Source organism: Manis pentadactyla, chromosome 8, assembly GCF_030020395.1.
Source record: "Manis pentadactyla isolate mManPen7 chromosome 8, mManPen7.hap1, whole genome shotgun sequence".
Taxonomy (NCBI): Eukaryota; Metazoa; Chordata; class Mammalia; order Pholidota; family Manidae; genus Manis; species Manis pentadactyla.
The window spans coordinates 26,718,492-26,745,937 of record NC_080026.1 but is presented as its reverse complement, the minus strand read 5'-3'; the positions used below and the strand labels follow the sequence as shown (position 1 = coordinate 26,745,937).

The 27,446-nt window shown below is 38.4% G+C and overlaps 1 protein-coding gene across 4 annotated transcripts in view; it reads left to right on the top strand.

Annotated features, from left to right (window-relative positions):
- Positions 1-26,317, top strand: part of ARHGAP15 (Rho GTPase activating protein 15) — a 602,975-nt gene extending 576,658 nt beyond the window's left edge. For 3 of the 4 annotated variants that reach the window (XM_036912736.2, XM_036912735.2, XM_057505630.1), the window contains one exon: positions 25,954-26,317. In XM_036912736.2, the coding sequence (XP_036768631.2) occupies positions 25,954-26,137 (184 nt within the window). In that variant the 3' untranslated portion in view covers positions 26,138-26,317. The remainder of the gene's footprint in view (positions 1-25,953) is intronic. The other variant, XM_036912738.2, reaches the window with a different exon arrangement.
- The last annotated feature ends 1,129 nt before the right edge of the window (positions 26,318-27,446 follow it).

Here is a 27,446-nt window from a genome sequence, read left to right as displayed (position 1 = left end):
TGAATATTCTGACTTTATCTGAAGACTCTTAGGAAATACAGATCCTGAAATGTAATGTATCCTTTCTCTTAATCAAGTCATTTTATTTAGCAGATTCGTGAGTCCTTTAAATCAAAGGACAAAATAGTGTTACTAAGCACCAAATTTAAAACACCAGTTAGGGCTAAGATATTAAAATCAGATATTAGATTCAGCTTCATATATAATTTTGTTTTGCTTTGTTTGAAAGGTAATTTCTTTTTTTCCCCTAAATATTTACAAGCCATGGTTTCTGCAACAATCCATTTGATCCCAATTATGAACTCCATGAAATCATTTTTTAGACTTCCATAGGTACTTAAGAAATATGAATTTTGGCACACGTGACAGAAGTCCAACTCAAACTGTTTAGGCAAAAAAAGGGAATTTATTTGGCTTACTTAACTGAAAGTTCCATGATTAGATGTGACTTTGCACATGATGATATCCAAGGGCCAAAAGGTATTGCCAGGAATTTGCCTCTTTCCACCTCTAAACTCTGCTCGTTTCTGGGTTAGCTTCATTTTCACTTAAAATCTTGCCTCCTGGCAGCAAGATGGCAGCAGCAGGATTGTATCACATAACCCTCCCATCCTCAGGGGCAAGGAAGCTTCTTTTTTGCTGTGGGAATAGACAACTCCCAGGAATAATTCTCCTTGGCCTGGCTTGGATCCCTTGTTTATTCTGTTTGTTGCTGATCCATCCACTGTGTCAGAGGAATGCATGGCTCTCATTAGCTGGATGTGGGACACAAGCCCGTCCCTGGAGCCAAGGACTAGGTCAACTCCACTCAAACCACAGAGACTGGAGGGGGTAGAGGCAGTTTTCCCCAGAGATGGTCTTACCAAAAGGAAGGAAAAAATGATGATTAGAAGCCTATATATATATATGGAAAACCAAAGTAGTGTCCGTTTATGCATGTACTCCTTCATCTATGTAATCTGAGTGAGACAGGCCCTGGGCTAAAAAACAAATACACCAGCTCCTTAAAGAGCCCGTATGTGGAAGTATGGTATAGTAATAAGAGATAGGACTTCGGAGTTAATTACAGCTGGGTTGCAATCCCAGCTCTTTTACTTACTAGTTGTGTGAATGTAGACAAGGTTTTCATCTTTCTGTGCTTCATTTTCCACATCTAAAAACAGGAGTATTATAAGAATGAAGTGGGTAATATATATATATAATCTGCTCAGAGTAAGGCCAAGCACATAAGGTAATTGTTCACTAATTAATAGTCATTGCTGTGATATCAAATAAGATAATGCAAACAGGTCACTTTACACAGTGCCTGGCACAAAGTAAGTGCTCAGGAAAAGGTAGTTGGCAGCTATTATATGAAATAGAATGAGAGATTAAATCTAAAGGAAAGCAAAATGTAAAAATCCAAGAAATATCCATTAAAACAGATTTAGAAAAGGCCTTGAGAGTTCACCCAGACCTACCCCCATCTTCAGAGAAACAGTTTAGTAATTTCGGATATAGTAGAATTTATCTTCTCTTCAAAGAAAGTGTTCCCAAAAGCAACTCTCTTCCTTTTTGCTCTCATATTTCATCAGTTTACATAATACTTAATTAAATTACATAATTACAATAATAAGTACAACTGGCATAAACTTGTTTGAGACTATCTCCTGGGACTTTCCTCTAGTGGGAACAGATGTGCACAGTTGAGAGTCATTAACTAGCCAGGAACAGTCAATGTGTTATAGGCATCGGTCAGTATGTTTTACAGAGGAAATAAAGAGTGAATTACATAGAAGTCAGCCAACAGAACTGCTACAATAATGTAGTAATCTTCTGTCTTCTCTTCATCTTCTTGAATGCCCCTAGTTTTTGAAAATTTGTTTTGTATTTGACATATTTACTTGTTTGTTTTAAATATCATCCTATAGCTGAAATGCTCAAGCCTTTGTAATCAGGTCATAATTTTAAACATGCCTCTGGAATCAGTTTGATTATTCAGTTGTCATAGTTATGTATTAGATAAAAAAAAAAGCAATATGAATAGAAAAATGGTAGAACATGAAGGATGAATACTTGAATCCTCTAAATCCATTTCAATTCTAGTCTTAAGTAATAGGTTATATATTCATTTCCAAGAAGAGAAAGACAGAAACTTGTCTCACACATAAAAATGACACTATCAATTGGGTAGACCATTAAAGAAGGTTAGAATATGTTTTCCACATATGTCTGTCCAAATGCATGAAATTAAAAGATCATTCTTTCTATTCTTCATGTGATCCTATGAAGATTATTGAAACCTATTTGTTTTGCAAACCTCCACATTAGAGTGCCACAAAAATGGGCAGCATATATGTTTTAAAATTTAGGGTTTGGGGGATTAATGGCTGTATGTTAAGTTTTAAGTAACAGTCGCTAATGGCTGAAATCCAATGAAGCTATTCGTAATCAGATGCTTCTACTGTGAAGAATACTAGAAGTAGCTCATTCTAGGCTCAAAGAAGTTAAAATTTTATGATCAGAGCAGAAAATAAACTATCATGTCAAATTGGTCAAATCCAGAAAACACATGCTTTCATTGGTAGTCTGTGATTCCTAAACAATAAAGGTATATTTTAATCCTCAAATGTACATTAGAATATTTAGATTTTTCTCAAGTAATGACTGGCCACCCAGCAGACAATAACATTATAAGGATGGCCAACTAAAGATGACTTGAACTAGATCTATCTATTCCTTACATTTGTACAACCTCCAGGTCTCTGTTTGAACATTGTGGAGATTGACTAATTTCACTCTCTATGTGAAATATGTCTTCTGTAGTTATTATAATTTGAAATATTTAGTGCAAATAACAATTCAAATGATAATTATTCTCAGTGAGGATAAGATTTATGAGACAAGGCATCCTTTTCAGTTTGTTTTTCTTAATGGATGAATTGAAATGGGTATGCAATCCAAATCACAAACTCTGCTCTGTAAAGAATTTACATTAATAGCCATTGCACAACCAGAGTGTCCTTCTTAACACTAAGTTTAAGTGCCAAGAAAAGCACTCTGGTTGGTCCCCATTCCTTAGTTCAAGCCTCCATCCCTGGTCCAAACAGCCATAATGAAATATGGCCAGGTCTATTCATTGGGAGAAAAAGGCATATGCTGGTAAGCGCTCTCTGAGAACATGAAATGGGCAGCCCTGAAGAGTCAGAAACCATGTGATGAAAGGTCTAGTATATCCTAGTAAGAAGCTTGGATTTTGCCTAACAGACAACAGAAAGCCACTGAGGTTTTCAAGCAAAGAAGACTGGCCCAAAGAGACTAAAAGAGGCCAGCTGCATGCAGACTCTGTCTTAAAATGTTCTGGGGCCTGTTTTGGGGGACAAGCAATGACAACGGTTCGAGGGAGCAGAAAAAGACAAGAAAGAGCAGAAGGAGGTGGCAAAAGTTAGATGAGAGAGTCAAGCTCCCCAGTAATCCTTCTGGGGCTCAGAGCTGGGTTCTGGTCTCCAAAGACAATGAAAGGCTGAACTAAGAGTCAAAGCCCCAAGCAGAAGGGTCATCTAGGAAAACTAGGCCCATACAGCTCAGTCCTGCCCCGTCTTGGAATCAACGAGCTGGCAGGATCCATAGACTCTGGAGAAGAAATATGGGTACAGCTGAGGCAGGCAAGAAATGGCTCTGAGAATCCCTAGAAAACATCCTGTGTCAGTTTGCATCATCATTCCTATTAAAATTAAATGTGTTCAGACTTCAAATCGTAAAATGAATCAGTTGCAGGAGCAGAGGTACAGCAAAAAGAATATAACCAATAATATTATAATGTCTTGATATAGAACCGGGGGTAACTACACTTAGCGTGGTGAGCATTCAGCAATGCACATTAACTATCAAATCACTATGTTGTACATCTAAACCCAAATAATACTCTATATCAACTATATTCCATTATAAACAAATAAATGTGTTCAACCCTGCAATCCTCATCCAGTGAGAAACCCAGGGTCTCTCCAGTTATGGGAAAGGGTTTGTTTCAGCTAGTTCTGTCGGCCTGATTTCCTGCCTCTGCTGAACCTGCAACTCACAAATGCCTCGCCCCTTGCCAGTCTTCCTCTATGTTGACAGTCCTTTGCTTTGCTTCCCAGAAGCTTGGTTCAGGACCAAGGACTTAGGAGACATTTCCTGAAGAGTCATAGAGGATGGAAAGACAACATCACACCTAGCCTAACAGATCATTTCAAATCTAAACTTAAAAACAGGCATCCACGTAACTGAAATGCGTATTGGCGGGGCCTCCCCATGCCTTCCACTAAGGGATTATCATGGGTTGTCTTTTCTATTTGGCCTCCAACTTCCCACCAGGTCATTCTGGCCCAACATCCTCTTTCATATAGTTTCTTTTATACACAGAACTGTCATAAGTCCATTTCAGGTTTTATACAGAAAAATTTGGTTATCTCTTTTCTGGCTGTGTTCTAAGTCTTATCTTTCCACAACCAAAACGGTCCATCAAAATGTTTTGCTAAGAAAGAAAGAAAAAAAGATGATTTTTCTCTCTTAAGTGAAATTCTGCTGTCAGCTATTAAAATAAGATTTTTTTCCCCTGTGTACTTCAGTCTGTCAATAGAGCATAATTATATGTCTTTTTTACTTAGATATGGATTAATATATGGACACTGATCTGCAGACAGTGTACTGTGCTGACCCTTCTGGCTTTCACTGTCTGACTACATAGTAAGCCCAGCAGTCATGTCAGAATCTACCTCCTCTTTCCTCTTGACAATTTATAGATTCAAAGCTATTTAGACAGGTAGAGAAGTAATCTCACCAGTGAGGCAATTCCCTTGGGCCATTATACATGCAAGATATTTCTTCCGTTGAAAAATACTATTGGAGGATTTCACAGAGAACTCCAGTAAAGAAATTCCTGAAATTTCAGTGTTGAAACTAGTAAAAGGGCTCTGCGAAGCAATATTCTCACCAGGCTGCTGGTACCATCTGAGAAATTTCCATCTTGAGACAGTGTCGGATGGTGGGGCTAACAAGCGCAGTGGCAGTGATCCTCCAGGTCTATCCATTGATCTCGTTCCAGGTAAAGCAGGAGCAGGTCACTGCCGTATTGAGAAGTAAATGAAGGCCCCGACTGTCAGTAGCCCAGCATGAGCTATTTAGTGCCTAAAAATGAATGAAATCCTCTTGGGAAATGAACAGCACAGGATCTTTTCCGTTTACAGTTTCAGAACCATATTTACGTGCTTAAGAGTTCATGTAGACTACCTCTTGTTTTTCTAATACTAAAATCATCCTACCTATGTTTGGGGGGAAATATTCAAGTTGTGGATAACTGAGAGAGGAAAAATAAAACAGACAAGGGTCTAACAGCTATATTCAATGTACTATATTGTCGTGAAGCTACTTCAACACCCTGTCACTCTTTCTCCCCCCGCCCCTATATTTGTCCCACCCTGATCACTGCACCAAAGATTGACAGAAATGTGAAAGATCAAGGCAACTCACCAGCACTGAGCAGCAATGGTCCCTTGGCAAATAGGGTGAAACATCACCTTGGCAGGTGACAGACACTTGGGCCTTGGCTAGGGCATCAGTGATCAATATTAACAAAGACTAATTAGATAGCTTTTGTTGAACTATTTCCAAAGCGATGAGCAAAATAAAGCTAACCTAAAAAAAATATTTAAAAATCTCCCACTGAGCATGCTCAGAGACAGCATTTTAGCTTCTTTTATTTTTAAAATGCTCAACCATTTTCTTCAAAAACTTGGCTTAATCTTCCTGATTCAGTGATAACTGAAGTCATGCCAACTTTGATGTTTTTAGCTTCAGCTGTTTGGGAGCTATATGTGATCCCCCTGAAAGGTTGGAATGAAGTTTTTTTCTGCGTGAGGAAGGAAGCATATGTTTTAACCCTCATGTGCCTTTTTTGAAAAGGATGAATTAACATCCTATATTTTACCTTTGGGCTTAAAATAGTTCAGTTTAAAAGTCAAAAAGACATTTTTCTGAAATTAAAATGGAGATTCTGGCCTTCAGGATTAAGTCTATGGATTTTTTTCTGTTTTACCAAATACACTTGGTGACTTGCATGTCTGTTGCTATTGTTTTTAAAATGGCAGCAGAGATGAGGCAGTTTGGAGACTTGAGCAACATGGACCACACACAAACCTAATTTCAGGACATGAAAAGAACATAAAACTAATATGCAGAAACACTGGAGCATCTTGAATACGTTTTTTTTTTCTAACCAGATAAATGACAGGAAGAATGGGAAATAAAAACGAATTTAAAAAGCTTTAATCCACCTGATGGTCTAGTTTTCCCTTCTCATTTATAGAAACAGGAAGGGAGGAATAAATAATGAGAGATTAGAAGCTGGGTGGTACGGAATCCCATCCGAGGAAAAGGTAGTTAGAGGAGAGGGCTGTCAGAGTGGCTTCTGAGAGCCAGGCTTGCATTCTTTTCTATTATGGACCATGCCAAGGCTCCCCTCAGATTTCCCTAAGGATCAACTGGATCTCCTTAGGACACACCGGAAATGGAAAGGTAAGGAAATCAGGGCAATTATGGCTGCTACAATCATCAGCTAGAAAGGTATCAACAGCCCTAGGAATGCAGGAGGGATGCGTCAGGTGGCTCCCAGGAACCCCTGCAGTGGGTGCAAACCTTATATGAAAAGTGACTTCTGCCTTAGGGTCAACATGACCCAGGTCTCTATATGTGGAAACACTCGATGACATCAGTGCTTCCAGATGAGACCCAGATCATCTTTAAAGATGACTGTGCAATGCCAGCTCTGGTAGTATCAAGTTCAGTTTGCTAAATCACAGCTCCCCTCATATTCTGGTGTACACCCAAAACTCTGGAAGAACAACAAAAGAGCTGGTAAAGAAATGACAAATGTCTCACTCTCTTAGCATGTCAGAACTATGGGCAGAGAAACTGAAACCAGAATGAAAGAAAGGTTTAAAAGGAAATGGAGTCTGTGTTTACAAAAGGATTCCAGTTCTGGGTGAACTGTCCAACTCCACCAGTTGCTTTGGAGAAACACGATTAAAGTGATGACTGAGGTGTTTTGTGTCCTAGCCTCAGTTTCCTTTATTCCCCTCTGAATCCAGTAACAGCCAATAAGAAAGGAACCTGGCCTGGAGGCTTGTCAGTGATAATAAGTGAAAACATCTGTCCGTGTAGCAAGTGTGGGAAGCCGACGCAGCTCCCTGACACAGGGAGTTCTCAGACAGCAAAGCCAGAACCACGACTGTGCTCATATTCTCCTTCACAGACTTTTCTCACTGCCAGCTGTCTTTATTCTCCTGCCAGGAAAGCAAGGGGCCTGGGGCTCTAACCGGGGCCAGGGTTAAGTGAGCTGGGACCGGGGGAAGGAGGGAGACAAGCTGGCTCAGAGCTCTGGGTATCGAGACAAGGGCTATCTGATTGGGACCTAAAGAGACCCAGACTGAGGGAAAAGAAGAGAAAACAGAGAAACCAACGAGGTGTGAGAAGGACGAGGGATAACATGTCAGAAGGGGTAACATGCATTCAGACTATGCACTCAGATGGCCTGGGTTTAAATCTTGGCACCACCGTTTCTGTGTGACACTGGACAACCTCCCTAAACCTCAAGGTTCCCATTTTAAAATGGGAATGATAATCATCCTCATCTTATAAAATTATTGTCAGGAAAATGAGGTAAGGCGCAAGAAAAATGAGTGACACAAGGCAGGAACTGAACAAACATCACTCCTTAACGAGATAGAAGATGACTCCCCAGACAGCCGTTAAAGTTCAGAAAAGGAGAAGCAGAGACGTCTGCTGGAGGGCCTGCTACCTTGGTCACAGCTGAGCCGTTCCTGCTGATGGTGTCATATTGACTGAGATAGTCGCCATGTTGTTCCTGCAAATATTGCTCATGTCCTGGCTGTGGCCTATTTAAAAACTACTTTACCAATTTGTGTTGCTTAGCTTCTTGTGTGCTCAGGACTGACTATCTTGTAGCCGCTCTCTGTCCCTAGAGCCATGTTCTGGGCTGCACTAGATCTAGCTGGCTTTACCTCCCTCCTCATGAGCCAAGGCCTCTCTCCCCGTCTCAGCAGTTTGCTTGATCTTTCTGCCTGGTGTTGAACATATCAGCGAATATCTGGTCAAAAGAATGCCAGCAAAACATGAACTTAGCCAACTGAGGAGAAAATTCCAGATTATAGGTTAGAGGAAAGTTAAAGTGAGGGAAGTTGAAGCAAGGAGAAGAAAAAAAATTAAAGTTCTTTGTAGGAAGATTTAGATGTTTTCTCTGCTTACAGGGGAAAAAAAATACTTCATTGAGAATTAATGAACCAATAGCTTTAGAAGGAAAATATTTTAAAAAATTATAAAGGGGGAAAAAATTATCCAGATCATTTCATTGTTTAAGATACTCTCTGTAAATATCTTAGCCACCTCTGGAAACTGCATTAACAGTCATATCACTACAATTGTATTTATAAACAACTCACAGCTATTTGATGTATGATATTCACTTGGAAGCTAGAAAGAATAAATCCAGTTTGCAAAGAAGCAGAACTTTTAGGGTGGGGCTTAGGCCCTGAGAAAAATCTTGCTCAACACATGGGTGGCAAGAAATAATACAAAAGGAGAAACTTGGGGAGGCTGACTTTGTATCATTAGTTAAGAACAGTTATGTATTGTATATGTATCCAGCATAAACACTTGGCTAAGGATGTTATTCTTCTGACAGTGTTTGCCTTTCCTTATGGCCATCAGCTGGTGACTACTGCTACTTGGCTGTGAAGCACTTCATCCATAAAGAAAAGCACCATAAGTAATAATGAGTGTGAGTTTGTGTTCATTGCAAAACAAGAATTCAGATTCAACAAGACGCTTTTTTATCCAATTGAAATGAATCAAACTGTTTAACCTATTTGAGCATCTATAAATCAGGAATGTTGTCATATTAGCGTTCCTCCTAGATAAGACATTGCAATGAGGCGCCACACAAGACTACAAAAGTATAAACACAAAATAAATAGAATCCATTGACCCTTCTATTTGACAGCCTTGTACATCTTCCCTCCTTCCATTATCACTATTTAGTAAAATTACTACTTAATATTAGTAGATCTTTTTAACCATTGAGAGACTATATTTTTCTTCCTGTGACTCTCTGTCATAAGCATATGCAACCACATGAAGGGCTGATCTTTGGCTGACTATAAGGTCAACAAAGCATAGGGGGTAATGTATGTCCTTTGTGAACTGAGTTTTAAAAGTGCATATTATGAATATTGAACAACTGCCTTTTAAAAATGAAGCAGTATATATGGGCTAATCTGAAACAGTCCCAATACATACCTCTTTCATGTACATTTCTTCAGACCTGCTTCAAATAGTAATTCCAATATATTTCTAAATTTACTACTTGTCTAACTCTGACACCTCTATCCAGCTATAATTTTCCCCATTTTTCTATAGTCACTTAAGGGCAACTTGGTTCAAATTCCCCAGCAGCTTGCTCTTAAGTTCCTGGACTCCTTCTCATCCAGGAATACCTTATACTACTTCTAGAGATGTATCTGATTTCCCTTTGAAATTACTTTTCCACTGACTGACACATTCCTGGCACAGCTGCCACCACTCCCCATCCAAATCCCATGTAGGCATTGCTGGTCGGTCTCTCACCCTCTCACACGGCACCTTCCACTACAGGAGTCTTCCCAGCAGCGCAGACAGCCCCCATCAGCCAGGTAAAAGCAAACCTGTGTCATCCCTCTACCAGAGTGGGTCTCTTGGTTTGTCTCCACCATTCTTTCATGTGTTATGAAAACAAAAATACAGACTACAGACACACCCTCATGCTTCCAAGAGAACAGGAGGCTCATGTCTGTTTCCTTAAAATCCCTAGTGTCTGCCTTTTTGTTTTATTCTTTGTTTTAATAAATAAATGTATATCTTATAGTAAAGATACACACACACACCCTTTCTATAATACATACCATATTCATAAGCATGTATTTAAGGTCTATGTGTGTATTACTACAAACCTTTTACACTTCAAATGGGTTCCTTTATTTTGCAATTGATGACTGTGCTTGCCATGTGTTTCTGAGCTCGTCAACTTTCCTTATAAATTACTTCAAATTTGAGGAAGAAATAAAAAGGGTTTTAACTTTTTTTTTAAGTGTTAAATTGTTCATCAATAAGATTTAGAACACAGGGAAATTAGAAATCTCCCAGCCCAAGTGTCTGATGTTCCAAATAAGGAAGCTGAGGCTGAGGATGGCTCAGGGGTTCCCCAAAGTTCTACATGCAGTAACAAGTGCAGCCAGGGTTGGGAACCAGGCTTTTTGTTTATTTCCTTGTTGTACAAGTCAGACTTCCTTCCAGTCACAAACACTAACGTGCACTCCTGAGATTCAAGCTTCCTCATCGAATCACATTTTTCTCCAAATTCCTATGGTTTTCCTTCTCACTTAGATGATATAGACATTGTCTGGGAGGAAGCAAGACATTTCCGCACAAACCTCATAACTCCTTCAATCTATTGTTGACACGTTAATGTAAAGTAATTTCACACTACCTCATAAAACCTTTGAAAATGGAGCATCCAAGGACGATATTTTGCACTTAGTGAATTCCCTTTTCAAAAAAAATGCATCTAAATGTTACATTAGATTGTTGTATTTCCAAATTCTATTCGCCAGTCATCCACTGTAATTTTTTTCAAAAAATAAAATAGAAGATAGGAGCAAGAAGAAAGTGAAGCAGGAATGACATGGAAAAAGGTCCAATGTCTTCATTGATGAACTTTGCTCTCCCTCCTGGACCAAAGAGAAAACAGTTAAGAAGCATATCTGTGGACAGCTTCGCTCTGACTGTAAACAGGAAAATATAGGGGAGTACTCATTTCTGTTCAGTTCACCTCCCTGTCTGCTGATGAGGAAAATTTGAACCTGCCAGCCACCTATAAAACAAAAACTAATTAGAATAAGAAGAAGGTATTGAATGCCCAAATTTTCCACTGCAAACAAAATACGAGTAAAGCTGAAGGTAACACACCACCTAAACTCAAAGATTTTGCAATCTAATTGCAGGGAGATAAAACATATGTGCATGAAATAACTTAGAGATAAAAATAAAACATGTCAACAACAATGTAAGACAATCTGAATGTTTAAATGCCAAGAAAGCAAATAACGAAATGATCAGAATACAGTTCTTAAAGGTTTCCTGATATAGACACGCTTAAATATGGTTTTAAAGGTGAAAGACATAGAGTGCAAAGCAATTCAGATGTGTGTGGCCATAGGATAGATGAGTGGGGAAATTGACCTCTGGATCCTGAATGTATGCAATCTTCTTTCATTATCTTTTTTTTTAATGAATAGATTTTATTTTCTCAGAACAGATTTAGGTTTACAGAAAATTGAGCAGGAAGTACAGAGAGTTCCTATATACTCCCTTCCCCCACCACACACACACACACACACACAGTTTCTCCTATTTTGACATCTTGCATTGATGTGATGTATTTGTTGCAATGAATGAGCCAGTTCAATATATTTTGATTAATTAAAGTCCATAGTTTGCATTAGGGGTCACTCTTGCTGTTTTATATTCTATGGGTTTGGATGAACATGTAGTGACATGTATCTACCATTACAATATCATACAGAATAGTTTCCCTGCCCTAAAATATCTTCTGTGTTCTGCCTAGTTATCCCTCTCTCTCCCCTAACTCCTGGAAACCACTGGTATGTTACTATCTCCAGAGTTCGGCCCTTTCCAGAATGTCAGATACTTGGAATCATGCAATGAGCAGCCTTTTAAGATTGAGCTCTTTCACTTTGTAATATGCATTTAAGATTCCTCCACCTCTTTTCATGGTTTGATTCTTTTTATCACTGAATATCATTCCATTGTATGGATGTCACACAGCTTTTCCATTCATCCACTGAAGGATGTTAATGATCTTTTTTAATATAAGACCATTTTTAAATTTACGTGTTACCTCAAAACAATCCTCAGGTAGGAACGTAATTCTTAGGACAAGTAGTGTTCTCACCTTGGCAAATTCTTTGTCAACTATGTGATCGTTTTTCTACAACTCAATACTAGACTTATTTCTGTCTTCACACTTGAGTCACAGGCCACTTCACTTTCTTGCTTCCATTCTTCGGTGATGTGAGATGAATGAATTTTTGATTAGAGAACCAAAAGTTGAGAATTATGAAATTAAGTTCAGAATTGTTAAATGAAGGTGTTTAAAATGAAGCACCTACTGGAAGAACTTGTCTTTTCCTCTCCTCTAGACCTACAACAGTCTAGTCTTCACAATGAATCAGAATATCCATCCAAATTTGCATTTATGCCATTTTCTCTTTTGTTTAATTACAGTGTTAATTATGCCCAAAAAACAATTCTATGAGTTTTTCAAGGGTGACATCTTACGCTGTTGTTGATTCTCTAAGAGGAACTCAGTGTCACCTGGTACACCTGCAACTTTCATTTTGACACCAAATAACATTGATAACTGAATTACTGTAATAATAACACTAATAATAATAGGTACCAACTTGCCATTTGAAGGAAATTTACACTGAAAGCCATTTACTGGGCTCCGTGATTATGTATACACATTGATTTTAAGAGAGCACACAGAAGGCTTTACCAAGAAATTTAAAAGGTCAAGCAGAAAAAATAATCACAATATCTTTCAGTCATTTGCTGCTTGTATTTGTTTCCTTAAAATGCACAGCTAAATGATCTCTACATACAGATATCACTTGGTAGGTAGGATGTATCTTATTACTGGGTTATTTTCCAGTACATTTGGCATAGTTAAGGTAAAGTGTATTAACTTTCCTTCAAAATAAAGATGAAAACAGAGTTGTAGCAGCCGTGAATGCTTCAGCCATTGTCAGGAAGTTAGGAACTGACAGGAGGTCCAAATAATCAACTCTGCCTGGTGCATATACCGTAGTTTTCCCCTGGGATATCTGGTCTAATCCTACACTGTATCTGACTGGCATGAATGTAGAATTACTTTCAATAAAGATTTTATTTCAAGCTTGGATGATTTCCCCCAAAACATCTTGTCACTAAGGCAAAGTATATCATAGAATATCTGATTTTTTTTCCCTACAAGTCAGCTTTTGAGGGGGAAAAAATACACATTTCAACTGGAGTACTCAACTCAGGTCAGTTCACTATAAAAAATCACATTTTAACATATCTAGACTGCTTAAAGATTTGTTATGTTAAAGGACTCAGAGAGCTGTCAAAGAAAGCTTATTCTAAAGTCTGGAGATGTAAAGAATAAGTAGCACATTTGCTCATCTACAGTTTGCACCCTCCCTGAAGTAGCCTCCAATCGAAGAGCAGGCAGGACAGATGATGCCACAGGTTAACACCAGGCTTCTAGAATATTTGTCTTTTTGCAAGTAAGGAACATTTAAAGGTCACATCTTCCAATAAATAGGAGATTGTTTCTAGGCTATGTGAGAAATACGAATAGTCTGGTCATGATCACACTGAAATGATCTTCATCTCTCTGTTTATCCCTCTTTCTGTCTTTTTCCTGTGCTCTTCCCTCAGGATGCCAGATTAAGTCCCTGTGTTCAAGATAGGAGAACAGCAAGGGAGCCGTTCATCACTCCATTTTGAATTCCCTGAAATGGTTCATTTTGTGCTTATTCACATCATTTCAGCCTTGGTGTCACTTTGTTTAATTTGTGGTTGGTTCATATAATCTTAAAAAGGTTTTATGTTACCTACAGAGTTTCACCCTTAACTCACTAAAAGCACACAAATCACCTGGTTTAGTTCTAAGGGGATAGAAGCAATTATTCTAATGTTTAATAATCATAGTACATTATATTTATACTATGTTTTAATTTCAAAATCCCTCTTATCTCTATTGTTATATTTTATGACCAACATATAATATTATGATAAGATTTTGTGCAAGAATGAAACCTCAGCACGGATAATAGCAGAAAAAACTCAAGAGATACATGAGAAGGTCTAGATCTGAGTCTCGGTTTTCTGACTTAATTGGCTGTGACACCTCTGGACAGGTCATTTAACCAAGAAGTCGTTAAACCTGACGCACACCAGATTTGCCTGTGAAGCTTTTTAGAAACTCAGAGACCGGGGCCTCAATCCTGGACAACGAAATCCGAATCTCTGTGCAATCCCTTTGTTTTTCTAAAAGCTTTAGCCAAAGTGGAAAATCAATGATCTCTGATCTCCCTTTCCTTGTTTATAGAATAACAATTGACAGGAGCAGAAGTAATCACATATTATAAAAATTAATGTTTATATAATCTGCAAATGGTCTGGCACACATTTTTTAACTTAATCTTCGAAACAACTCATGAGTTGTTTGCCACTGAATATGAGGCTCCGAGAACTGCTCAGGCCTGTCTGAGACTACACAGTCAGCGGAGAGGGAGAACTTCAGATCCTCAGATCCCAGCTTGCAGGTTTTCCCTAGAGCAGGGGGTTCTCTCTCCTGGCACAACAGAATCACAGGCCTAGATTTCAGTACCTCTCTTCAGATCAGTTCTCTTTCTACTGGAGCATCTCTGATCCCCCAGAGCTCATGGTTACAACGCAGGTGGGTTTGAACCGGTGATACATATCTATGAATACAAATGGAAGGAGGGATAGAGAAGGATGGAGAAGAAAGAGAAATCATGTGATATGGGCCCAGCCCAGTCAACCTACAGGAGCTCTGAAGCATCTCTGGTGCATCCAATGCACCAAAAAGGCTCAGCCTTCCCACCCCCACTGTGAGGAGTCACTGGCCACGGGCCGCCTCTAAGCGTCTCTTGGGGGGATGCTCTCTTCAGCTGGACCAAACTGCAGGGGCTGACTGATGCCTGGCACTGAGCGCTGCCACCCGCAGTTGGGGCAGCCCTCCTTCCTTGAAGAGACAGTACATCTTGTGTCCACCACAGGCCACCGTCTGTGCCACTCAAATCCATTCTTCATGTGTGCGTGGGGAGCAGCTCCCCAGCACTCCAGGAAGTCTCACTTCCTGGGGGAACTTCTGAGGTGGAAGCTTTAGAAGGATGAACTCAAGCCGTGTAGCTTCAGCTGGGCCTGAGCCCACGACGACGGTCATCGTTTCCCTCCTCCACTGTCCGCTCTAGATGCCGCACACCCTCCGTTATCTCCTCTGTTGGTCAGAGGGCTGACCCAATGCAGCGCCTCATTCCTTCATCCCTGAAGGGTTCGATCTCCTCATCCCCACGTCTTCTCAGACAAGGATCGCTGCCCTGTTCACTAACCGTCACGGTTGGGTGACAGAGAACTCGCGGCCCCCATGCAGGTCATCTGGGTGCCACGCTGTTACACGCATGTCACTCTGCTGCTCACACTCAACAGCGTGCTCTCTAAATGTGCGGTGTCTCCCTCCAAGTCAAGTCACGGTAAAACTTATTTTTCTTCAGAAAGTAATGTTAAGCATGGATGGTTGAATGATTATACCCAAATTGCAACGGACTCTTCTTCAGCTATTCTGAGAGCTTTTAAACAAGGCGACAGTTTTCAAGAAAACTGCCAAAGATTTCATGTAGATGCCCTTAGTGGGAAGTGAAGAGCTACTCTGTCCGCCTATGTGAAAAGGAAAGATTGAAGAGAGGTTGGTGAATCCTGACTTTGCACACTGGTGGTCCTCCTTTTAGTTTCATCTGACATCACAAGACAAACATTATTTCTGTATTTTCTACTAATATCTTATGATAAGGTGCCTTTTTTCTGCTTGGCCTAATTAATGGTGATCTATGTATAACACTCAGTATTCTATATAAAATGTTACTAGCACATACTAGTTTTTAAAAGGCCTTATTGGACAATTCAGGTAGAGAATAATAACAGTCTTACAATTTTTTCCCCTCTAAAAATACTCCCAACATATATTTTCTAGCATTTCTCCCCAATTCTAAGGCTGTGTCCTCCCAGGATGGTGATATTATCAGTGGTTATTGGTTAATCAGCAAAGCGCAGGGAATGGGAATTAAGGCGTCTTTTACTGCTGACATGGCCACATGTGGACGGCCAAAACCATTTTAAAGCTTGAGAGAAAGCACCTAAGGAAAACCATAACTGAAATTCTCAATCTATCTCACCAATAGTGCATTTCCATTCACACTGAGAAATGAATACTTTCAGAATTTTAAAAAACTGTGTGAATTCAGAGAAACGGCAATACTTACGTATTACTTTGACTTTTCTTCCACCTTAACACCCTTCTCCTCTCCATAAATATATCCTTGGATGTGAATTAGGTGATTAAAAAAACAAAATATGTCACCCAAGACTTCTTGCTGACTCTCTGATTCGCTTCTCTCCCAAGTCTTCCTCAGGCCTCAGGCCTCACTATTAAGAAGCCCCTTGATTTCAAACTTAAAATTCTGGCATCTTAATTATTTGCAGAAGGACTGTCTATGTCCCAGAGTAATAAAGATCTAGGCTCTGCTACTTCCTACATGGCTTTGATCAAATTATTCAATCTTTCTCAGGCTCATTTTGTTGATCTGCAAAAATTCATCTGGAAATTTTCTTGTGCCTCTGAAGAAGAAAAAAATAGGATGAATATTCCTAACATATAATAAAGTTAAAATGCTTTAACCAGTAGAGTGCTAGTTCAGAATACACGCAGAGATCATCAGCAAAGTGGACTACTCCAGGTGTGTGGGTAGGAACTGCCCCAGAAATGTAGCATAGCAAATCAATGGAGAATGGGTGATTTATTCAACAAATGTTACTGGGGGAAATTAGCTAGCTTTTGGAAAAAGATTTCATTCAGATTACCATCCATTTCACACACTAAAATATATTTAAGATTAATTAGAGATATGCTGAAAAATAAAATCATTAATTTAAATAAAACTGGAAGAAAACTTGATGATATTTATCTGATCTCTTTAAACTGATGAATTTTATAGTAACAAAAACAATGGTAGACATTCCAAAAGAAACAGTACTAGATAGGACCGCATAAACATTTAAATACATAAAGTTAAGGAACAAGAGAATTGTGAGACTATAAAAGCATACCAAAAATAATGAAATGTTATGCTTCTGAATACATGAAAAACTTACAACTCTATATACACAAGAATCTTCATTGTACCATTATCTGTAGCAGTAAAGAATTAGAAGCAACCTAAAAGCCCACTAGAATGGAAATAGTTAAATAAATGAAGGTATTACCATACTATGAAATGTAACAACTTCTTAAAACACATGAGGTATTTATATATATATATATATATATACTGACTTGGAAAGATGCCTATGATATATAGTTAAGGGGGAAAAAAAGCAAATTGTGGCATATATGTATTTTTTATTCCTTTTTTATAAAGCTAGGTGGGTGGATGGATAGATAGATGATAGATAGATAGATAGATAGATAGATAGATAGATAGATAGATAGATAGATAGATGATAGAGATGATGACAGATACATACATACATACATACATAGATGGTAGATAGATAGATTAGATGATAGATAGATAGATAGATAGATAGATAGATAGATAGATAGACAGACAGACAGATAGATAATAAAACATCCAGAAGAGCACCCATGTATTAATTAGAGTGACTGTGGAGAAGTTTGACAAGGAAACAGGGCATATTTTTTCCTTTTACATACTCCTGATCAGTACTTTTTTTTCAAAGACCACGCTTTAATTTTGTCATACAAAATAAATAACCAAACAAACAAAATTCTGTGTTGTCAGTAAGAAAAGGGACAGGAGGTAAGAACAGCTATTCACAGAGGAGAAAATTCACATGGCTGGTTCATTTGGTTTCATTTTTAAACTTCTTTCCCGTTTTCTAAATTCAAAGATTTCTAAGCTGAAGGGATGACAGACTATTTTTCACCTATCAGCTGGCAATTATTTTGGAAAGAGTAATACTAATTTATAATTTTGCTTAGAGGATTAGTAGGCCCTCTCACCCATTATCACATTTTAAGCAAACAAGAGTCTTAACTCAAAGTGTGATTCCTGGACCAGCTGGACCATCACCTGGAAACTTGTGAGGAACATGGGTCCTCAGGTCTTTCCCTGTACTTGCTGAATCAGAAATCTGGAGGTGGAGCCAAACCATCTGGGTTTTAACAAGGTTTTCAAATTATTCTTATGTACACTTATTGAGGACCACCAATCTAGTCATTACCTCTCTGCAATGTTACCCTGAGGCAGGGTTTCTCAACACCAGCACTATCGACATCTGGGGCTCCTTCATCCTTTGTGGTGTCAGGGCAGAGACCCTGCATGTTGTACAGTGTTTAGCAGCGCCCTTTACCTCCATGCACTAGATGCCAGTAGCAATTCCTCATCCCAACAAGTCATGACATTCACAAGGTCTGATGTTGCCAAATGTCTCCTGGGGTGGGGGTGGCTGGGAAGAATTCACCAAATGTCTCCTGGGGTGGGGGTGGCTGGGAAGAATACACCAAAGTGTGGAGGAAAGACTTTTCAATATATCGATTTTACTTAATACTAAGGCCCACAGCATCTCCTACCTTCTTTGCCCCATTCCCTGCACTCCAGCCACACTATCCCCTTCTCTCTTTCCAAAACCATCATGCACAACCTCACTACAGAGGCTTTGTACCTACCATTCCCTGTCTGGAATTCTCCTGCCCCTGTGACGTGCACCTAAGCAGGCCTTTGCTCAAATGTCCCTTCCCTAGAGAGGGCTTCCTGAGCACCCCACCTGCTATCCACTCTGCTCATTAGGATTATCTGAGAGTTGTATTATCTGCAGGCAGCCAGGCCCTTCCCATGCTAAGTAAATAAGTCTTGAGGGATGGATTTCAGGCAATTAGGATTTTTAAAGGGTCTTCAGGATCAGTAGAAGAACCACTACTTCCCTTCTTAGTTTTTCTTGTACTTCAGGGCCTGAAATCACATCATACAGTGATCAGTGTCATCTGGGTCTCCCACTAAATTATAAACTTCATAGGGGTAGGTGCTTTGTCTACCTTACTCGTTCCACTATCTCTAACATCCTGAATAGTGTCCACACCTAGTACATACCAATAGATTTTTATGAATGAATATGGGTTACATTAAGTTACTGTTTGTGGCTACTGGTGGGTTTTTTTCAATCATACTTTTCTAAACTTTTCAGATTCTCATAGAATGTATTGCTTGAAATCAGAAAAAAAGATATTAAAGCTGATTTTTAAGTGTGCCTTTGAAAATTGTGATAGGTTTGAAGCACAGTGATTAGCACATAACAGATATTCAACAAATGGTAACTACTGTTAGTGTGTGTGTTTTGTAAATAAGATCTACTCTGTAAGAGCTTTGGCTCTAATATCCCATTTTATCAAGGATTGTTGTCACCTTATAGAGTACACATTCCAACAAGAAATAAGTCACTGTGAAGGCTATGGGTTACTTCTTATGTTTTTTTACTTTGTCAGTAGTCCTCTTATCTTATTAGATATTCTGAATATTGCTTTAAAGATACTTCAGAATCTCCCTATAATGTCCAATCAATAAAAATAGGAAACAAATGAATAATTGAAAATGTTTCAATCTTCTGCATTGAAATCAGTGCAAAGAGGGTATTCAACAAATGCGAAGAAGGCCATACCAGTCATGAATATATAACTGCCATTTAAAGCTCCTTGTCCATAATGTGCTTTGAGAGAAATACATATACATGGTTTTAAAGATTATTTAAAAGCAAAAATGTTACAATAGAGCAATAATTCCCACTTAGGAGGATAGTTGTTAAATGGCTTTAGAAAATAAGAATATGGTTATACATATAAAATTAAAGTCTTTACAAATAGTTTGAACCAATTGATTTGTAAATTAACTGATTTATAAATTTTGCAGATGGCTGAATTACCAGTGAATGACCACCTTGACACAAATTAGTGTTAAATGCAAAAGCTTTTGAGAATGCTCTTCTGCTTTTGTAATATGTGAAAATGGTGCTGACATAGAGCCATGACTTTAAGAGAGAAGGTAAAATTGAGGTTGAGTCCCCAATCTTATATCTAATAATAATAATAATAATAATAAAGCTGGTGTAAACAGCAGTATAGTTTGTGCAAATTGAGGGCAAGCAAGCATATGGTTAGCATGGATCCCCCCAAAGTAGTTTTAGCACACAGAAAACATAAGTTGAGCATATTGAAAATCTATTCTATTTTTAACAGCCTCTCTTCACTTAAGTGGTCAAAGCCACAATTAACATTTCATATATAGTGGCTGACTTGTATTTTGCAAGGCAAGTGTGACCACCACACTTTCCCCATTCAAGTTAAACCATCCTAAAGCGATGTGTGTTGGACAATCACAACATTCCAGAGATAGGGAAGGGAACACTTCTGTATACCTCTTGAGTTGTCCTGCAGGCGATTATGTGGCTTTCAATTTCCTTTGCAAGTTGCTATGGTAACAGCAAAGCACAGAGTTAAAAGCAAGTTTGCATCCATATATCTACGTGGAGCTGGACTGTTATTAAATGCTTTGGTCTTCTTAATTCAGTATTAATTTTGAGTTTTACAGTAAAGCCCTTTCAGTTTGAGTCATTTGGCTCTGATTTAAAGGAATCAAGAAATTTCTTTGAGTTAGGAATTCAGCTCACTTTTGGAAAAACCCAGCATACGGCTAGAGGATTTTTTGTCTGAGGTCCAACATCTGTAGCACTGGATCATAGACTGCTTCTAAAATAATGTTAGATTGATAGATCATTGCTCCTTCCATTTGGGCCTGACAAAAAAGTAGCTCTGGCATTTCTTCTCTTTTTATGCTATAAACTCTATATCACTTTTTCACCTCTTGCCAGAAAAATGAATTCTTACCCATTTCAAGATTTTATAAACTTGAATTTTATGTAGCAGTATTAGAATTGCTTTTACAATGAATATATATCAATTGCTATTTCATGAACAAATTCATAAAATCAGAATTCTTTTTACCAGATTTTTGTAAACTAGTATTAATAGTGTTTTTTGAAAGAGCATACTTTGGAGTCCTTTTCCTATTAGACAAGCATTCACAGTCACTAAATTTTTAGCTCTTCCAGTTGCTTACAATCAGGTACCTTTGCTAAAGATTTCCTGGGTATAAATTAATAGTGAGTAAACAACCATGCAGAAGAATTCTCAAATATTGATCTACAATCTCTAAATGTTTTTGCACCTTCTTACCCATCCATCAGTTCACCATACATTAATCTCTCACCCACGTCTTTGCTCTCACCTTTCTCATTCCGGTGTGTTCTTTTGTCTTTGGTCTTTGTTTTGCCACAGAAGGGGAGTTTCTTTCACTTCTTTGATGCAAATGGTAGGTCAAAATTTATAACACTGTCATGGAGTTTAAGACCTAATGAAATCTGAGCCCTGCCAAAGGGTGGAACTTTCCAGAAATGAGCACCATGTGACCTTTTTGCATTAGCTGCTACAGCATTCTGAGCCAGGGTGCCGTAGAAGGGTAAACTCCGTAACATTTTCAGACTTACATAGCAGGCCTTTACCAAAGCACACTACAGCGGCATTTCCTAGTATATGCTCCTCGTTGTCACTCAGGAAAGAGGATCTACGGCATTCAAGTAAGTTAGGGAAGACATGAGTTAAACAAAGATGAACAGGGATATTTTCTGCAGGACTTTTCAAGGCCTTTATTATGCTATTGTGAATTTCCAAGAAAAAAATGGCATACAATTTTCTCCAATACTTATTTTACTCCAGAATGCTATTTTTGTAAATCATATCACAGGAGTAGTATTTCACAGAACTCACTTTAGTGAAAGCTTTCCTGGAGGTATTGTCAAACCCATAAAATCCTATATGACTTCTGAATCAGATCTTCTCTTCCAACAAACAATTAAATTTTCAGCTACTGGACATACAACTTACTGTTTTTGAAAGTTTTCTATTATAGGTACTGGACTTTTTTTTCATGCAAGGCTTTTATTTTTTACAATAGCCTATGTTCCTCCTCTATGTGTTTTACCAGTTATTTTATAAATAATGGCATTTACGATGTCCAGTGAGAGTTAATTATGATATCCCTTGATCTGAGTTAAAATTCTAAGATGAAAATAATTTTTCAAGATACATTTCAGCTATACTTTGAAATTGTGGTTAACTCCCTATGTGGTTCTAAACCAACCACCTAACTTTTGAACAGTCTATTGAGGTAGAGAATAGGTAAGTTTGCATTCGAGTAATGACATTTATAACAGCATTAATACATTTACCCAGACATCCCCAGTTTGGGGGCCTTCTTACCTAGAAATGTCTATCCCCACTTTCTATGAGACATCTAATCTAATTTAAATGTTGATAGGATAATTTATTTGCCTGTCTATACAAATCATATAATTCAGTAGTTGGTGACTTCAAACTCAAATTGGTCTTTACCCTGAACATTGAAAGACTGATTGATTTCTCAACACACTAACTGCTGGTTGGTTGATATTTAGAACACAAAGTGCCAGTGAAATGAACACACACACACACACACACACACATTCTGTAACAGTGAATAAGCAAGATAGCATGTATTCTATTTAATATCCAGCTACATTTTCTTATTAACTTTCCTTCTTAACTACATCTGATTTTCAAAGAGCTATTGCAAGTAATTTGATTTTCCCAACTTAGGAAAAAATTCCAAGCTGTTAAGAAAATTTAACCTGCAGTAATGCAAACACAACAAGAATACAAAACTATGCCTTATTTAGTAAAATCTACTTATAACAAGATTATTTTAAAGCATTCGTAAGTCAAAACTAATTTATTAAAATCAAATAGAAAGTGTGCAGAGAAATGGACACAAAGGATACAGGTTCAAGGTGGAATAAATGTTCTGTACTTAAACATGCATAAAAGCACAAAATAAACACTTACCCACAGGAAACTTAGGAAACTGGTGCCTTGGCAGCAATCCATGACAGGAGTCCTCTTCTGTGACCTCCTGGCTCAAGCAGAAAAACCTTTCCCCAAAGGGGGCTCTGATATGCAGCTCTAGCCTCCTATTCTTTATCCTATTTAAAACTCAGTCTTGGTTTCCTCCTTTGAATTTGGCTATGGATTCTAAGACCAGACCTTTTGCTGAACAGGAAAAATATTTTTTTAAAAACCTGGAAAAATTTTTAAAAGGTGGCCCCATTTCAGCCTACTTTGTCTCCGCTCAAGGCCCAAGTCCCACCTGCTGTGACTTTCTGGTAAGTCCTGGGGAGCTGTTACCCCTGCATTCACTCAGCTCCTCCAGATGGCATAGACCTCTTCCAGGTCGACCTCTGGACAGTCACAACTGCCCCTCCAATAATCAGCTCTTGGATGTCTCTTGACTCAGAACTTCGCCTTTGTGAGTTTGATGCAGTTCTGAGCTATCCCAAATCTCACTGTTCCTTCTTCCAATGGAAAATATAGCCATTTTCAAATGAGAAAACATATCAACATATCTACAATCCTCAGAAGATCTTTACAGCATCCCTTCCCTTTTCAGTCTCCCTGGACCCCTGAGCCTAATGTTCGTCTCCCCTGTTGGCCAAGATGCCCTTGATCAGTTTTTTTCTGTCATACTTCGACTGGTTCTTGCTTTTGTTTCTATCCTCTCCAAGCCCTATGACTGACCTCTTAACCCTGCTCTCTGCTAGAACAATCTTATCACTTAGACCATGCTAGCAATTGGTAAAATTTAAGGCAAATTTCACCTCATAGGTACTCCATTAATTGATTGATTATATTTTTCCATTTTTGTCATTAACAAGTTTTGATTGTTTTTTGAACTTGGTAGCGGAGTTAATGAAGAAGATGGTATCACAAAAAGGTATTACTTTGAAACCAAAAGAGAAAACCTCTTTTTCCTTCCCAATGAGTCTTACTAACAGATTTTCTAATAAAAGGGTCTGGAAAATGCTCAAGAGAGATCTTAAACCAAAGTAAATAGGGGTGTTAAAGGGAAGTAGAGGCCCTCTCCATTTTCCCCAACTCCAGGTTAGGAGGGTATTTAAATCATTCTACAAGCTTTTGGTGAATTCACCAGCAAAGTGACATAGCATCTTATGTTCCAAAGGAAAATCTAAACTTGAAGTCTCAGACAGCTCACTGATACTCTAAAAATATGAGAATCCCTTCCAGAAATGTAGCCATGCCAACAGTGCTCACAGGTACAAATGCTCTCCATTTAAAGCAGAAGAAAAGTGAACATGGGAGGCAGAATATCTTGAATATTCAATCCAAATTTGAAAGTCATTTTGCCCACAAGTCTACTATAACCAGGCTATCAATCACAATTCTACAAGGAGGAATAAAACTCAGACCCTCATGCAGAGGATCTTATAATCTTGTGGGGGAAGGAAGAGTGAAAAATCGGCTCTTATTCAGGACAAGAGTCTTAGCACAGACCATGGTGATGATGCTTCCATGGACTCAGGAACCAGACTGCTGGGGGGTGAACCTCAGCTCTGTGGGACACTGGGCTCCACCACTCCCAGCCTCAGTCTTCTTATCTGTAAAATGGGCTTAATAATAGAGGCTACCTCATGGGATTATTATGAGACAAAATGGTTTATAGCAATTCTTGAATATTATTGATATTGATTGGGCCAAGGACATTTTGCTGACCATGAGCTTGTACTGTGGGGACACACAAATCAGTGGCTTTGGCCCTTCTCAGCCTATTTCAGAGAGAGACATGGCCTTTTGGTTTTAGAAGCGGTACTTCAGAGATTTGGGTTTGAAAAGGAATAGAAATAAAGCAAGTCTTCCTGCCTTCTCTGCTAAAGGACTGTGTAGGCCCACAAAGGCCAGACGAAGAGTCCTCTAAAGCCCAGCCAGCACTCCAACATTCCACAGTGGGCTCCATGGCCATAGTTCTATATAAAGTTCCTTTGTTTCACTTCATTCTCCTCAGTCATATTTCCCTTGGGCTGGCATGTCTGGTGGAGTACAAAGTCTAGTATTTCTTAGCACCTTATCCTTCCATATGCTATTCCTATTTCCTGAACATTACTAAAGCCTCACTCTTCCTAATTTTGATATAAAACCAAGTAGGCTTCAATTGTAAAAATAAACATTATTTTTTTTAGGTCTCAATGTATAGGATGGGGCTTTATTTTCTTTTTAAGAGTCCTGTGTTGAAGCAGGCAATGTGTCACCATTAATAACATCACATCCTAATGTTTCATTGGTATTTCAGCTCTCCCTAGAGCTCTCACACAAGAGAACATTTCTGTGATTCCATGGGACTCTTTTCCTGCACAAACACTACAGGATTCTGCATTTTATTGAGGCATGAGCTAAACTGGCTATCCAAAATGAATGGAGACACTTTGAATTTTCCCATATACCTAAGTGTCTTAGAACCTACCTTCTCTACAAAATATATTCCAGTTAGCATTTGTCAAGAACACTTTAGTCACTTCCATCACTAAAAACTGATTTTTTTTCACAGTTCTCATGTTGCTTTCCATCATCAACTATGCATCCATTGTTCCAGTTACTGTGCTTGGATTCTTAGGTGTTTTATGCATGTCTCACCTGTTTCCTCCATTGACTATTACCATTTCAAAGGCTGAATCTTGTCGCCTGTCCACAGTAATTTTAGTTAATATACTTGTTTATTCATCCCACAAACATTTATTAAGCACACACAATGGCCAGGCACTATGGGTATCAAAAGTTGTGCAAGACAATGCCTCCTTCCCTCAAAAGTCACAACTTCTATCTCCACACACTCGAGCCTAAAGAGAAGAGTGACTGGGGCTGCGGTAGTTGTCCTGGAACTGGAAACATTTTGTGCTTGTGCTGCACTCTCTATTTTGCCAAAACCAATCACTGCCCTTACTTCCTTCTTGAAATTGACATTGAAAAAAGAAAAAGAATTCAAGAGCACAGAACTTTATCCTTCAAAAGTAGCCACAATTTCACTTCAAACTCCAATGAACTCTTTTCTCTCTCCACAGGATAGTGGCAAGAGCCTCCAAGAACCTGATGTCCACCCAAAGCTTAGGGATTGTATTTGGACCTACCCTTCTGAGAGCTGAAAACGACACGGGGAACATGGCAATCCATATGGTGTACCAAAACCAGATCGCCGAGCTCATGCTGAGTGAGTACAATACGATCTTCAGCTCGGCAGAAGACTGACAGACAAGACAAGTTACTGAATATATTCACATCTGTCTTGATGCCTAATATTTTTACATTTCTGTAAACATATTTCTGAAATATTTTTTTCCTTTCAAGCGACAGATGCCTCATTTTGTGAAAACTTAATGATGATTTTGTGTTTAAGTTCCAAACATTTGAATAAAATAGTTGACAATATTTGCCTATATGTGTTCTACATTAACCCTTGCAGTGCTGTGCCTTCCAGAACGTCTAGACATACACTATGCATGTCCCGCGTGATTAAATCATGTGCAGAAGACAGCACATTTCCAAAAAGTCATTTTAACACCGCTCTCCAGCACTGGGTGTATAGCTGCAGACCTATAGGTATGTGAGTGAGTGTGAGTGTGGTTGAGAATATGAGTGTCACACAGGTGAGCCTCCTCACTACCTTGACCATCTCAGACATGTTCCCACACTCCTGCTTGTACATGAGTAGAACCAAAAGAGGGAGGAAGGCAGAAATTCATAATTTTAAAATAGAACAAAGGAGATCAGGTTCTCAACCAAAGTAGACATATTTCATCTTTTGAGAACATTTTTGAAAGTGCAAATATAAAATATAATCCAGCTATCAGTGGTATGTGATAAACTTTACAAATATAGCATGTTGAATGGCAATTTTTCTAAAGAAAAATGACAGTTCAAAATATTGCCATTGGAGATTTTTAAAATATATACTATTTGTGATCCCATAAACATACTGTCTTATAAATTAGAAGCAAAATTAGTGCACTGGAATTTTGATCTTTATATTATACAGGAATTACATGACTGCTCATTTTTAATGTTAACATCCATTTTGAGTCTTCATCAAACTGTATATCTTCCTTTTCCCTGCAATGTCATTTTATGTAGGATTTTTATTATGCTTCTGAGGATGCTTTATTGGTGAATTACATTAAATCCATCTAGAAAGAACTTTATAAAAGACTTTTTTTCCCATATGCCCTAAGGATTACTTGACTAGGCTCAGATTGCTTTATCCATTTGATGGTTAGTTTCAGTTGTCATGGATAAACAAAAGGGTAACTGTCTAGAATATATCTAATGTTTTATTTTGAAAAGTATGTTCTAGCTGAACACATCTCATACCCAGTTTGGAAGAAGTATTCTGCTGATAAAAATGTAAATTTATGTTTGACAGCTTTTTAATAAAATTCAAATGGAATAAATAAAACTCATCCAGTGCAATGAAGAGTAAGTCTAGTTATCAATTTATTAATAAAATGAAAAAAAAAGCATGTACATAAAATGTGTGAAGCACGGATCTAAGAGCAAACAC